The sequence below is a fragment of the Lampris incognitus genome, chromosome 9 (assembly GCF_029633865.1).
Source record: "Lampris incognitus isolate fLamInc1 chromosome 9, fLamInc1.hap2, whole genome shotgun sequence".
Taxonomy (NCBI): Eukaryota; Metazoa; Chordata; class Actinopteri; order Lampriformes; family Lampridae; genus Lampris; species Lampris incognitus.
The window spans coordinates 18,233,417-18,246,348 of record NC_079219.1 but is presented as its reverse complement, the minus strand read 5'-3'; the positions used below and the strand labels follow the sequence as shown (position 1 = coordinate 18,246,348).

At 43.5% G+C, this 12,932-nt stretch overlaps 2 protein-coding genes across 2 annotated transcripts in view; both read left to right on the top strand.

The window, feature by feature from the left end:
• The window catches only part of LOC130117534 (F-actin-uncapping protein LRRC16A-like), a 145,471-nt gene extending 134,109 nt beyond the window's left edge, over window positions 1-11,362 (top strand). Inside the window, 3 exon segments of the mRNA XM_056285636.1 lie at window positions 4,310-4,564; window positions 5,218-5,376; window positions 7,545-11,362. Coding sequence (XP_056141611.1) covers window positions 4,310-4,564; window positions 5,218-5,376; window positions 7,545-7,723 — 593 coding nt within the window. The 3' untranslated portion in view covers window positions 7,724-11,362.
• Window positions 11,363-11,602: 240 nt separating this feature from the next.
• Window positions 11,603-12,932, top strand: part of scgn (secretagogin, EF-hand calcium binding protein) — a 28,556-nt gene continuing 27,226 nt past the window's right edge. The window contains exons 1-2 of the mRNA XM_056286658.1: window positions 11,603-11,734; window positions 12,229-12,299. Coding sequence (XP_056142633.1) covers window positions 11,665-11,734; window positions 12,229-12,299 — 141 coding nt within the window. The 5' untranslated portion in view covers window positions 11,603-11,664. The remainder of the gene's footprint in view (window positions 11,735-12,228; window positions 12,300-12,932) is intronic.

Sequence of the window (12,932 nt, the reverse complement as noted above, 5' to 3'; positions counted from 1 at the left end):
ACTTATTTTGAAACGCTTAAAAATGTGTTATGCATGCAAAATTATTTTCTTAACATCAACCTTCATTCTTTTTTCCTCATTCCTCTACCACTCAAAACTCAAACGCTCAAATTTGGAATCACTTGTTATTTAAGGAGTTCTTGCTGTTTGGTTCAATAATAGTGTTTTTAAATTATTAACACCAAAATGTATTTTAAGACATTTCATTTAGTATTTCAAGTATTTGGGGGCAAAAAAAAAAAGGTTTTTAAATAATAAATTACACAGTTACCTATTTTAGTGATTTCTCATCAAAGTATCCACTGTGAGATGTAATCACTGCTTTGCAAATTATAGGCACTTGGGATATTAATTTTACTAAGGTATCATTCTCAATGGGCGGCATGGTGGTGCAGTGGTTGCCTCACAGCAAGAAGGTCCTGGGTTCGAGCCCCGGGGTAGTCCAACCTTGATGGGTTGTCCCGGGTCGTCCTCTGTGTGGAGTTTGCATGTTCTCCCCGTGTCTGCATGGGTTCCCTCCCACAGTCCAAAGACATGCAAGTCAGGTGAATTGGTCATACTAAATTGTTCCTAGGTATGAATGTGTATGTGTGGGCCCTGTGATGGCCTGGCGGCCTGTCCAGGGTGTCTCCCCGCCTGCCGCAATAGGCTCCAGCATCCCAGTGACCCTGAGAGCAGGATAAGTGGTTCAGATAACGGATGGAAGGATCATTCCCCAGCTCCTCCACAGAGCATGTCGAAGTGTTCTTGAGCAAGACACTGAACCCCCAACTGCTCCTAATGAGCAGGCTGGCACCTTGCATGGCAGCCTCCACCATCAGTGTATGCATGTGTGTATGTGAGGCATACACTGTAAAGCGTTTTGAGCGGTCGGTAGACTAGAAAAGGGTTATATAAATGCAGTACATTTATATTTCCCATAGGTGTGTCTTTGAAGATGGGCACACTTCATGAACCTTACGATCCAAGTGATCTCACAATAGCTCTATGGGGTTTAAATCAGGCCATTCCATATTTTTTGGACTTTGTCGCCCTTTCTCTCCCAAATGTATCTGGCCAATTACCCCACTCTTCCAAGCCATCCCGATCGCTACTCTACCCCCTCTGCTGACCGGGGAGGGCTGCAGACTACCACATACCTCCTCCGATACATGTGGAGTCGCCAGCTGCTTCTTTTTACCCGACAGTGAGGAGTTTCACCAGGGGGATGTAGCGTGTGGGGGGGATCATCCTGTTCTTCCTCCCCCTGAACAGGCGTCCCGACTGCCCAGAGGCGGCGCTAGTGCAGCGACCAGGACACATACCCACATCTGGCTTCCCACCCGCAGACACGGCCAATTGTGTATGTAGGGACGCCAGACCAAGCCGGAGGTAACATGGGGATTCAAACTGGCGATCCCCATGTTGGTAGGCAATGGAATAGACCGCTACACTACCCAGACGTTCTGACTCCATATTTTTTGCCCCTCATGTTCTGTCCCTTCCAGAAAGCCCCTGCAGCCCCTCTGTCTTGCTGTAACACAAAATTTCTTCTGTTTAATGTTAGTTCTTATGGTATTGCATGTTTGGACAGAATCTTTTTGTACCCTTCTTTTTTTCAAAATCTCCTCAATTCTGAAGAGGTCTTCCTCTCCAACATAGCTAAAGCAACCCCAGATCATGACTGAATTACCACCATGGGCACTACACATGCTGGCATCATCTTTTCTTGAGGAGTTCTTCACACAAAAAGTCAGTGATTGGATCCAAAGGTTTCAAATTTTGATTCATCAGTCCAGAGTACCTTTTTCCAGTCTTCTATGGTCCAATATCTATTCCTCTGAGCCCAGGCCAACCTTTTATTTTTATTTTGACATCTTGATTATGGTTTTCTGGCAGCCACATGCCCAATTAATCCACCTTGTTTTAGGTGGTGTTTTACAGTTGACACTGACACAGGAATTTCTGTGTTTATGTTAAAATTTGCACAGATTATGTGCTGTAAGTCTAATTCTTCTTACTAGTGAGTGCTAATCTCTTATCTTCTGATTTTGTTGTTGCCCGAGGGCTTCCTGCTCTTGGCCTATCCTTTATAATGCCAGTCTGCTTCAACCGTGGAATGGCCTTCTTTATAAAAAGGAAAAATAGCACTTCTGTTTTCGTGCCATGATTCCTGGTCAACCTTGCACAACTCTCCTCTACCTGCAAGTGCAAGGTTATCTGACGGCACTCACCTGTAACCCATCAATTTGTCGACAACCCCAGAAGTCTCTGGGGTTGCTTTTACAATTTCCTAATGATCTCTGGAACCACATAGAGTTCTCTAACTGAATTAGGAATTATCTACAACTCATGCAATGATTCTGGACAATTGTAAAATGTCTTAATTTTTTGCAACTTCTCACAAGTTATTTTAAAGCCATGTAGGTGCATAATGCTAACAGATCAGTAGAATCATTTTATATATACATATGAAACAGAATTATTTTAACATTACTGGAAACATTGATTCTATGTGAAAATCACTAGTGACTCCAAACTTTTGAGCATATAAATATACAGTGCATCTGCAAAGTAATCACACCCCTTCACTTTCCCCACATTTTGTTGTTACAGCCTTATTCCAAAATAGATTGAATTCCTTTTTTTTCTCATCAATCTACATACAATACCCCATAGCGACAAAGTGAAAAAGGTTTTGTAGAAATTTTGCAAATTTATTAAAAATAAAAAACTGAAATATTGCATGTATATAAGTATTCACACCCTTTACTCAGTACTTGGTTGAGGCACCCTTGGCAGCGATTACAGCCTCAAGTCTTCTTGGGTATGAAGCTACAAGCGTGGCACACCTATATTTGGGGTATTTCTCCCAGTCTTCTCTCCAGATCCTCTCGAGCTCTGTAAGGTTAGATGGGGAGTGTCGCTGCACAGCTATTTTCAGGTCTTTCCAGAGATGTTCAATTGGGTTCAAGTCTGGGCTCTGGCTGGGCCACTCAAGGACATTCACAGACTTGTCCCGAAGCCACTCCTTCGTTGTCTTGGCTGTGTGCTTAGGGTCGTCGTCGTGTTGAAAGGTAAACCTTTGCCCCAGTCTGAGGTCCTGAGTGCTCTGGAGCAGGTTTTCATCAAGGATCTCTCTGTACTTTGCTCCATTCATCTTTCCCTCGATCCTGACTAGTCTCCCAGTTCCTGCCGCTGAAAAACATCCTCACAGCATGAGGCTGCCACCACCATGCTTCACTGTAGGGATGGTAATAGCAAGGTGATGAGAGGTGCCTGGTTTCCTCCAGACGTGACGTTTGGCATTCAGGCAGAAGAGTTCAATCTTGGTTTCATCAGACCAGAGAATCTTGTTTCTCATGGTCTGAGAGTCCTTTAGGTGCTTTCTGGCAAACTCCAAGCAGGCTGTCATGTGCCTTTTACTGAGCAGAGGCTTCCGTCTGGCCACTCTACCATAAAGGCCTGATTGGTGGAGTGCTGCAGAGATGGTTGTCCTTCTGGAAGGTTCTCCCATCTCCACAGAGGAACACTGGAGCTCTGTCAGAGTGACCATCGGGTTCTTGGTCACTTCCCTGACCAAGACCCTTCTCCCCCGATTGCTCAGTTATGCTGGGCAGCCAGCTCTAGGGAGAGTCCTGGTGGATCCAAACTTCTTCCATTTATGAATGATGGAGACCACCGTGCTCTTCAGGACCTTCAAAGCTGTAGACATTTTTTGTACCCTTCCCCAGATCTGTGCCTCGATACAATCCTGTCTCGGAGGTCCACAGACAATTCCTTTGACTTCATGGCTTGGTTTCTGCTCTGACATTCATTGTCAACAGTGGGACCTTATATAGACAGGTGTGTGCCTTTCCAAATCATGTCCAGTCAATTGAATTTACTAGAGGTGGACTCGAATCAAGATGTAGAAACATCTCAAGGATGATCAGTGGAAACAGGATGAACCTGAGCTCAATTTTGAGTGTCATAGGAAAGGGTGTGAATACTTATGTACATGCAATATTTCAGTTTTTTATTTTTAATAAATTTCTACAAAACCTTTTTCACTTTGTCATTATGGGGCATTATGTGTAGATTGATGAGAAAAAAAAGGAATTTAATCCATTTTGAAATAAGGCTGTAACATAAAATGTGGGGAAAGTGAAGGGGTGTGAATACTATATATGTATATATATATAATATAAAAATCACAGCCTAAAAAAATTTTTTTTTTTTTTTGGTCTACGTAGGTTTGCGTATTCAGTCATCCCCTTTTTTATGTTGCTTTCTTAGCCATGTATTGTTGCCTCGCTGTGTTTAAAACTTCACTGTGTTTTGTGAACAGCCAAGCCCCAGCCAACCCCTCCAGAGAACAGGTCTCCCGGGGGCTCTGCTAATAAATCTGACCCTCCGGCCTCCGGTTCCCCAGAGAAGGCTAAACCTGAAACGATCTCTCGTATCCGGACCGCCACGTCCTCCTCAGCATCCCCGGCAGGGACAGTAAACCCCAAGCCCCCGGTGCCACAGGGAGCAAAGCCTGCTCTGGCTGCCCGTCCCAACATCCCACAGAAGCCAAGGACTCCCAGTAGCAGGAGCATAGGTATTGTTAAAGCCTTGAATAAATATAAAAAACACTGCTGCATACACTACAAAATTGATGCACCAAAGGTTCAATTTTGACCTCACAGGTATCACTCATTCAACCACTTTATTTCTTGGAATATATTGTTTATGGTATAGTTGTAATATCGATATTCCTTAAAATAAAATGAAATGGTCGGGCGCCCCTACAGACACAATTGGCCATGTCTGCGGGTGGGAAGCTGGATGTGGTTATGTGTCCTGGTCGCTGCACTAGCACCTCCTCTGGTCGGTCAGGGTGCCTGTTCAGGAGAGAGGGGGAATAGCGTGGTCCTCCCACCCACTACGTCCCCCTGGCGAAACGCCTCACTGTCAGGTGAAAAGAAGCAGCTGGCGACTCCATATGTATCGGAGGAGGCATGCGGTTGTCTGCAGCCCTCCCTGGATCGGCAGAGGGGGTGAAGCAATGACTGTGATGGCTCGGAAGAGGAGGGTAATTGGCCAAGTACAACTGGGAAAAATCACAAAAAAAAAAAGAAAGAAACGGTGAAACTGCGACCAAATAGATACGATTGAAGATGATAGCTTTGGGGAGACAGTTTTCGTGTGACTAGAAATTGTCTTGGATAAGATGGAGTCTTTGCTCCGTTTGTACATTCACCTCCCTGTTAGATGAGAACTCGGACTCCCCCAGCAGTGGTGCCATCTCTCCTAAGGTTGCATTTCTCCCTCCCGGCCTGAAGAAGACGCTGTCAGAGAAGGACAAAGAGGGCCAGGCCAGTCTACCGCCAGGCGGCTCTGCCAGCAGAACCAACTCAGCAGCTCAGGAAGGTGGGTCACCAAGTCCGTTCTCTGCATCTGTACTGTTTGATAAGTGAATAATAAATAATAAATTTGGATGTAGCCAAGTAATCTCTGCTAAAAGCTCGTGCAATTTAAGCCTGAGTGTAAGAAAAATGAATAAACAAGTTTTACTTACTTGTCTTCAAAGCTGGCAGCCATTGTTCATGATAGAAGTCCTCCTCGATATAAAAGGTAAAAAAGCAAATATTTTCTTTTTTTTTCGAAAATCAACCAGAATTGTAAACTGAGTGTCCTTTTGCATAAGTCTTTTTTTTTTCCACTGTCCCATTGAACCTTGCAGCTTATCAAGATGTACCATGTGTTACAAAGCAGAATAGAGCAACAGATCTCATTCAACCTCTCAATCTGTCATTTTTTATGTAACATACACTGGCTGGTAGCTCTGACCCCCCTCTCCCCAATTTAATTTGCTGTTTCCCCCTTTTTTCCTCCTCCCCGCTATTTATCACCTCCTCTGGTTCCCTTTTCCCTTCCTCTGCTGTTATGCCTCCTAATTCAGCATGGAATAACATCTAAGTGAGTCCTCCTGTGGTCATTTGTTACAGATCATGTGCAAGACTTTTTGTTAACATTTTTACAAGCCAATTACTAATTCAAAATATATGACTTGTTTGTCATCACCAACACAATTAATAATTCACATGGACCAAAGTTAGTGACCCAGTGACTAAGAGAAATTGGTGCACTCCAAGAAGAATAAATGGTTAAGGGATCATTTCATAATTTTTAAAACCGATCCTCATTAAAGCATTGTGGGGCATCATTGAGAAGTGTTCAGACAAAAGACTTCACTGATTGCTTCATTATTAAGAAACTTAACTCTGGGGGGCATCCGAGTGGCACGGTGATCTATTCCATTGCCTACCAACACAGAGATCACCAGTTCGAATCCCTGTTACCTCCGGCTTGGTCGGACAGACACAACTGGTCGTGTCTGCGGGTGGGAAGCCGGATGTGGGTATGTGTCCTGGTCGCTGCACTAGCGCCTCCTGTGGTCGGTCAGGGCGCCTGTTTGGGGGACTGGGGGGAATAGCATGATCCTCCCATGCGCTATGACCCCCTGGTGAAACTCCTCACTGTCAGGTGAAAAGAAGCTGCTGGCGACTCCACATGTATCAGAGGAGGCATGTGGTAGTCTGCAGCCCTCCTCGGATCAGCGGAGGGGGGTAGAGCAGTGACTGGGACAGCTCGGAAGAGTCGGGTAATTGGCTGGATACAAATGGGGAGAAAAGGGGAAGGGAGGGGGGAACTTAATACTGAACACAGTCCAACGGTTAAGGCTTCAAAAACCACAATACAGTATTAGCTCCTCTACAGTCACATTTCTCAAGAGCCCTATCTCATGATCTAAGGATGCACCCTTGCTCATAGGGGGTTAAATGCTAGCTATCTGCAGGTCCACACCAGGCTTCAAATGTAATCTATAAAATGTTCAAATCAATGCTAAAATAAAAGGCTAGCCGATAAAAGGATGCCAAGACGAGGTGATGTGGCCTCGGAAGTTTGGCATCAGTTAAACCCTTGCAGCAGGTGTCTGGGCAGCGTGGTGGTCTATTCCGTTGCCTACCAACACAGGGATTGCCGGTTCAAATCCCTGTGTTACCTCCGGCTTGGTCAGGCGTCCCTACAGACACAATTGGCTGTGTCTGCAGGTGGGAAGCCGGATGTGGGTATGTGACCTGGTCACTGCACTAGCGCCTCCTCTGGTCGGTCGGGGCACCTGTTCAGGGGGGAGGGGGAACTGGGGGGGGGTAGCGTAATCCTCCCACACACTACATTGCCCTGGCGAAACTCCTGTCAGGTGAAAAGAAGCAGCTGGCGACTCCATATGTATCGGAGGAGGCATGTGGTAGTCTGCAGCCCTCCCCAGATCAGCGGAGTGGAAGAGTGGGGTAACTGGCTGGATACAATTGGGGAGAAAAAAAAGGGGGGGGGGACCCTTGCAGCTGCATGCTTCCCGAGCTGAAAGTGACTTGGAGCTGAGACAGTAGTATAAGGAATCACAGCAAATGAGACTGCTCCCTCTGCCTTTACCCCACCCACTCATTATCTCCCATGTTGCCTCATGCTGTGACCCTAAGAATGAGCTACGGTGAATAAAATCCCTATCAACTTCTTGCTCTCTGTCTCTGCAGTGAAAACGGCATCTTTGTCAGACTCGGCTCGGCGACCCAGCCCCCACAGCACCAACTCTGAGGAGCGCGACGGTGTCAAAGCCAAGGATCAATCACCCAACCCAGATAAGGAGAAGGAAGCAGGCACCAAATCATCTGACTCTGGGGAAGAAGCAGACCAATACTTCATTTTAGTATGAGTGAAGTGGATTCGCGGGGTTGTTTGAGGGAAATACATCCAGTGACAGCCCTCATGTGTTTTCCATTAGGGGGAAAGAAAACCGCTCAAAGGAAATGTAATTGATATGTTTTCATTTGTGTTGGAAGTGGTTGAGAGTCGTTCTCCCTTGTTTATGTTGAGGTATGCCTTAAACTTGAGATCTATAGGTCTGGCATGACCCACATACCTCAATGTGGACCTAAAGGGTTTCAGTTGAATTAAAAGATGCAATTTAAAATGAACAGTGGATAATACCACTTGGCATGATACCCTTGTTCAATTCCTTTTTCTCTCACACAACCCTCAGTAAAACCAAACTGGGCTTCATATCTCAGTCACGAAGAGAATCTCTCTCCGTAACATTGAATTATACAGAGTTTTGAATGGGTTGTCATGTGCCCTTGCATTATTAAGCTTACTCAACCCATAATGGACCACATAGTCTTTCGGTTCAGTCAAACATGTAAAAACCACTAAAATGGCAGCAAAATACTTTCAGGCCAGAGCATAAGGTTAGTACAAGCGGCCGTGCTATCAGAAAAAAGAGATAAAACTGTGTCAGTCTGTTGAGTGTAGTCCTTAGTGTCTCCCTCTCTAACCTAGAAGAGAACTAACCCGACAGCATCCTATAGCTTCCAGTAGCTCATCCTCCAGGGACCAAATACACCATAATAATATCACTGTACTGTACTGAAACTATAACATACTCCAGGACCTGAGCCCAATAGGATTTTTTTTCTTCTATATATTTGTATAGATTTTTTTTCCTATATGCTATATACGTGGCAGATACTTCTGCTTGTGAATTCCTTTGTTTTCTCTCCTATCTTCAGGGGTCGCCGAAGCCATTATGCAATACATGTTTTTTACAGGAAAATACAGGTCCAGCTGAGAACCTCAGCTTACACAAAAATCAGCCAAGTTTTGGTTTTGGTTTTGTGTTTGGTTCAGTTTGCCTACAGTAGCAAAACCGAAAAAGACCGGGTTTTATTTGGGCAACCTGCTCCAGGACTTTGTTATCAAACCAGCATGTTTGTCTTTTTGGACACCGAGGGCAACTTTTGTGAGCCTTACCATCATTCTAAGGCGATGTGTTGCCATTTTATGGATTTTTGAATGGAGTATTTACCCAGAAAAGAGCATAAACCTTCCACCTGGCTTTCAAGGCAAACTAAATCAAACGCCCCTATTGGACTCATGTTTGTCTATGTCCCTTAATGTGAGTTGGAGTGACTGTATGAAGTGTTGCTTTGAGAGGACTGTGGGTTACTAAAACTAACTTCAGTAATAATCAATCAAATAGGGCTGAAGCACTGTTAAAACTAGCTTTTTTCTCCTCGTTTAGACACTGTGCACGAGACAACTTTTAATTTGTTTTACTATTCAAGAGAAAAACACTTTGACATACTGAAGTAGTGTAGCTGAATAAATGTCATTAAAATGCAATACGGAGTAGCCACATACACGGCTATGTGCCGGTGTTAACACTGTCAGTGAATCTCAAGCTGCAGCAGGGAGGCTTCAGCTCTGTACTAAAGAGGAGACAGTTGCCAGGATACCTGTGGGTACATGTAACTCGCTTATTATACCTGTTTTTCCATAATTTACTAGTCTACAGACCATGAATAGGGAAACGCTAGGCTACAAGATGCCACCTGCAGAGTCTTTTTCCTATTAGCTGCAGCTCTAGAATGGTGACAGGATTTCATATAGGCACAGAGTTGCTCTTTAAGGCAAGTGGATGTGGATAGTAGACCATCATCTCTGGTCCCCCCCACCCCACCCCCCATGTACTGATGGTCCATTGAAAGTAAGGAACCTACTCACAGCAACAAAGAGTGTGATCTGTGAAGATACCTGTTTCAGTGTCTGGCTTCAGATGAGCTATCGAGGCAGGTTTTCAGATATGTTCACTATGAAAGCAGGACACAGAGGAAACTCCGACCGTCCGACACGTTTTGACCTCTGTGTTCAGTACGTTTATCATAACATAAGTTAAGAGACTGATTATGTATTGTTTTGGGACTCTGGGCTCTAACCACTACTTTCGGGACCCGAACGCTTCACGCCAACGCTGCTCTCAGGTTTATGACTTTTCTCTCCCTGAGGACTAACACTCTTTTTCAAGCACTGATACAAACCTGCTTCCAGTTCCTCAGTGCACAAACCATCCGTATCCATTTACTTCAAAGAAGAATAACCCGAACGCTGTAGTTTTTGAGTAAGGCATGCTTGATGTGCAATCGATAGGATCGGTATCGGCCTTGGTTGAGGCAGCCTCACAGTCACGTGACAAAGCCTGCCTACGGTTTGGGACAAATCTGCGGCCGATGAACAAAACTAAATTGTCTTGTGCGCTGCTATAATTAAATAAGATGATGAGGTTATACACACATAAATTGCGTTTGGTCACTGTCCCAGTGCTTTTTGACCGTGTACTCCAACCAAATACACAATTCAGTTGAGTCCAGTTCAGTTTTTGGATGGCGGTGTGAAAGGCACACAACTTGTATTGTATAAAGGGTCTAATTGTAGTCAGGGCCAAAGGTCTTAAAACTGCTGCACCTTCTCCTATGGTGTGTGTGTATATCTGTCTGTCCGTCCTGTACGTTTCCCATTTGTGGTTGGTTTTTTTTTTGTTGTCGTTTTGTTTGTTTTTAGCTTATTTATCTGCAATAATAGCGTGGAGGGAAAAAAATACACCTTTGCTGTTGTACATAATTTATCTGTCCCTGGTGTCAAACAATGAATTATTTGCTTTAACAGTTTCAGTCTCATAACAGTCCACAAACATTTCTTTTCGTCTGATTTATGACAAGTTCAGATGTTAAGGAAGGTGTATTGGAGAGAAAAAAAAACAAGTTTTACATGCTTTACATACCTGGCCTGTGTTGCGTACTTTGCCTGTATATCTGTTAGTCTGTTCCCCCAATTCTTTGCTTTCACTTTACATTAGTTCTCCTCGCTGCAGCTGTTTGGCCATTTGTGTCCCTCTTTGTGAGCAGTCACTTTATTTGATGGGGGGGGGGGGGCGACAGAATGGGAAAAGTGAAAGTAACAATAGAAGTGAGCCTAGACTCCCATCTGCGTGTGTGTGTGCACGCACGTGCACGAGACTGCATGATGATTGAGTTGTAAGGTATGTATATATGTGTTTTCATATATACACTGTGATATATTCACACACGTATGTGAACACGACAAATCCTATATTGGTTTGGTACTAAGTACACTACTACACTAGGGATTTGTATGTAACTTCTGAAATAAAATAATGCAAATGGTAGCCAATGATGTCTTGGATCTTTTGTTGTTTTTCTTTTACATTTAAATTGTGTTTATATTACGGGAAGTAATTCTTTGTATGTATTGATTTGCCTTTCCACGCAATCAGTTGTTACTCTCGTGATGTGAAAAAAAAAGTAAAACAGCTATTTTTTTTAAGCTGGGAAAAAAAAAACCAAATGTTATGTTTTGCTCATCTGCAGTCTTGTTATGCAGTACGGTATTTGTTCCATTTCATCATGGATCTACTTGTTTTACTAAATCATTCCACTGGTGTTAGACAACTCTCCATGTGAATAATAATATTAATTAAAATAATTTTACAGGCTTTAAAGCATTTGCCCTGTGTCTTTTCTCTCCCCACCAGCACATTGGCTGCTGTTCAGGTTTTGTCTAGCGCAAGCTCTTCCCTGCAATGCAAGACATCAGCCACCAGGTGGTGTGGTGAATACAACCCTTCAGATAGAGCATCTCTCATTTTCCCTCACACACGCCGGAGGTGTGGTCAGAGACCCATATGCCACAGTAGAGGGCATCTGAACAGTGCAGCAGGTTGTCACCATAGCCTACTTAACCGAAGTACTGTAGACCAATTTATGAGCAAAGGCTGAGGGTCTCTTATATTCCTTTGTTAGAATGGAAACTGCTTTTGATAACTTGGACGCAGCTGGTTTCCTAGAGATCTGGCAACACTTTGATGCAGATGGTGAGGACACTTTATGACTTTATACGATTATTCCTATAAATGTACCATGTAAATGGGTCGTCCCAAGTATGTCATTATGCTTTCGTTACACTCGGTCATTAGACAATATTTATGAGAACAATAGTTAGGATATCTAATGTTTAAGAAGTGCATTTCTGACTTTTTCCATGCGATTTTCAAGAAACAAAATTGGTACTGAGTAATATTTCATATTCCCTTGCCATCACCAAAGAATTTTATATTTTTGAGAAATTTAAGCATTTCTAATGACAGCAGCGATGAACCAAATTTAATCTGTAAAGATGAAGGTCACAGAAGGTACAATTTCAAAGATAATGCCTGATGCTGAGGAGAATGCATAGTATAAGTCAAAATATCCAATTTATGTCCTTGAGAAGAAACTCCACTTCCTGATTTGATCAAGGTGGAACGTGAGCTGAATCGAAACGTGCTACATTGACCAAACCAAGTAGTATAGCGCTTTCTCTTGGCAGATAATGGCTACATTGAGGGGAAGGAGCTTGATGAATTTTTCCGTCACATGATGAAGAAACTGGGTCCTCAGGTAAGTTAACTTTTAATTTATCTGAAATGATAACATCTTATGGTGAATGTTCAGTGGAGCCTGAACTCTACAATACAGGTCAACAATGAGTGAAAGTAAGTACTGAAAAATATACACTGCAAACTCATTTTCATTTGAAAATTGTTAGCTCGGCTGATTTTTGCTGCAGATTATGTGGGAAGCTATATCTCGAACCACATTATGCACGAGAAAAGGAAATGGGCTTGCACATGGTATCTTGCTTAGAATCTCACGATTAATTTGATAACATGTAAAGACATGTTTATCTAATATTACTTATATGCTGCACTGCACATCAGGCCACTGCTTTGCTGCTGCAAGTAGGCATTTCTTTTCATTTTCCCCTCACTATAACTTGACGCTGTTAACATGCAGGTAAACGTACAATAATAGTTAACATACAATGTCCTGCAATCTCATCCTCAAGCAGCTTAATAGTGGGGGAAGGCCTCTGACCCATACACAGCACTATGTTTTCACTTGTGTGGTTAGCTGAGCATCTGTTAGCCTCCATGAGGTTATCTGGACGGGTGGGGTGACATTATGGATGTTAGACACAACACAATTAAAGTGCTCTGTTTCCTGTCAGGGTAAATTGAGAGAAACCCTTGC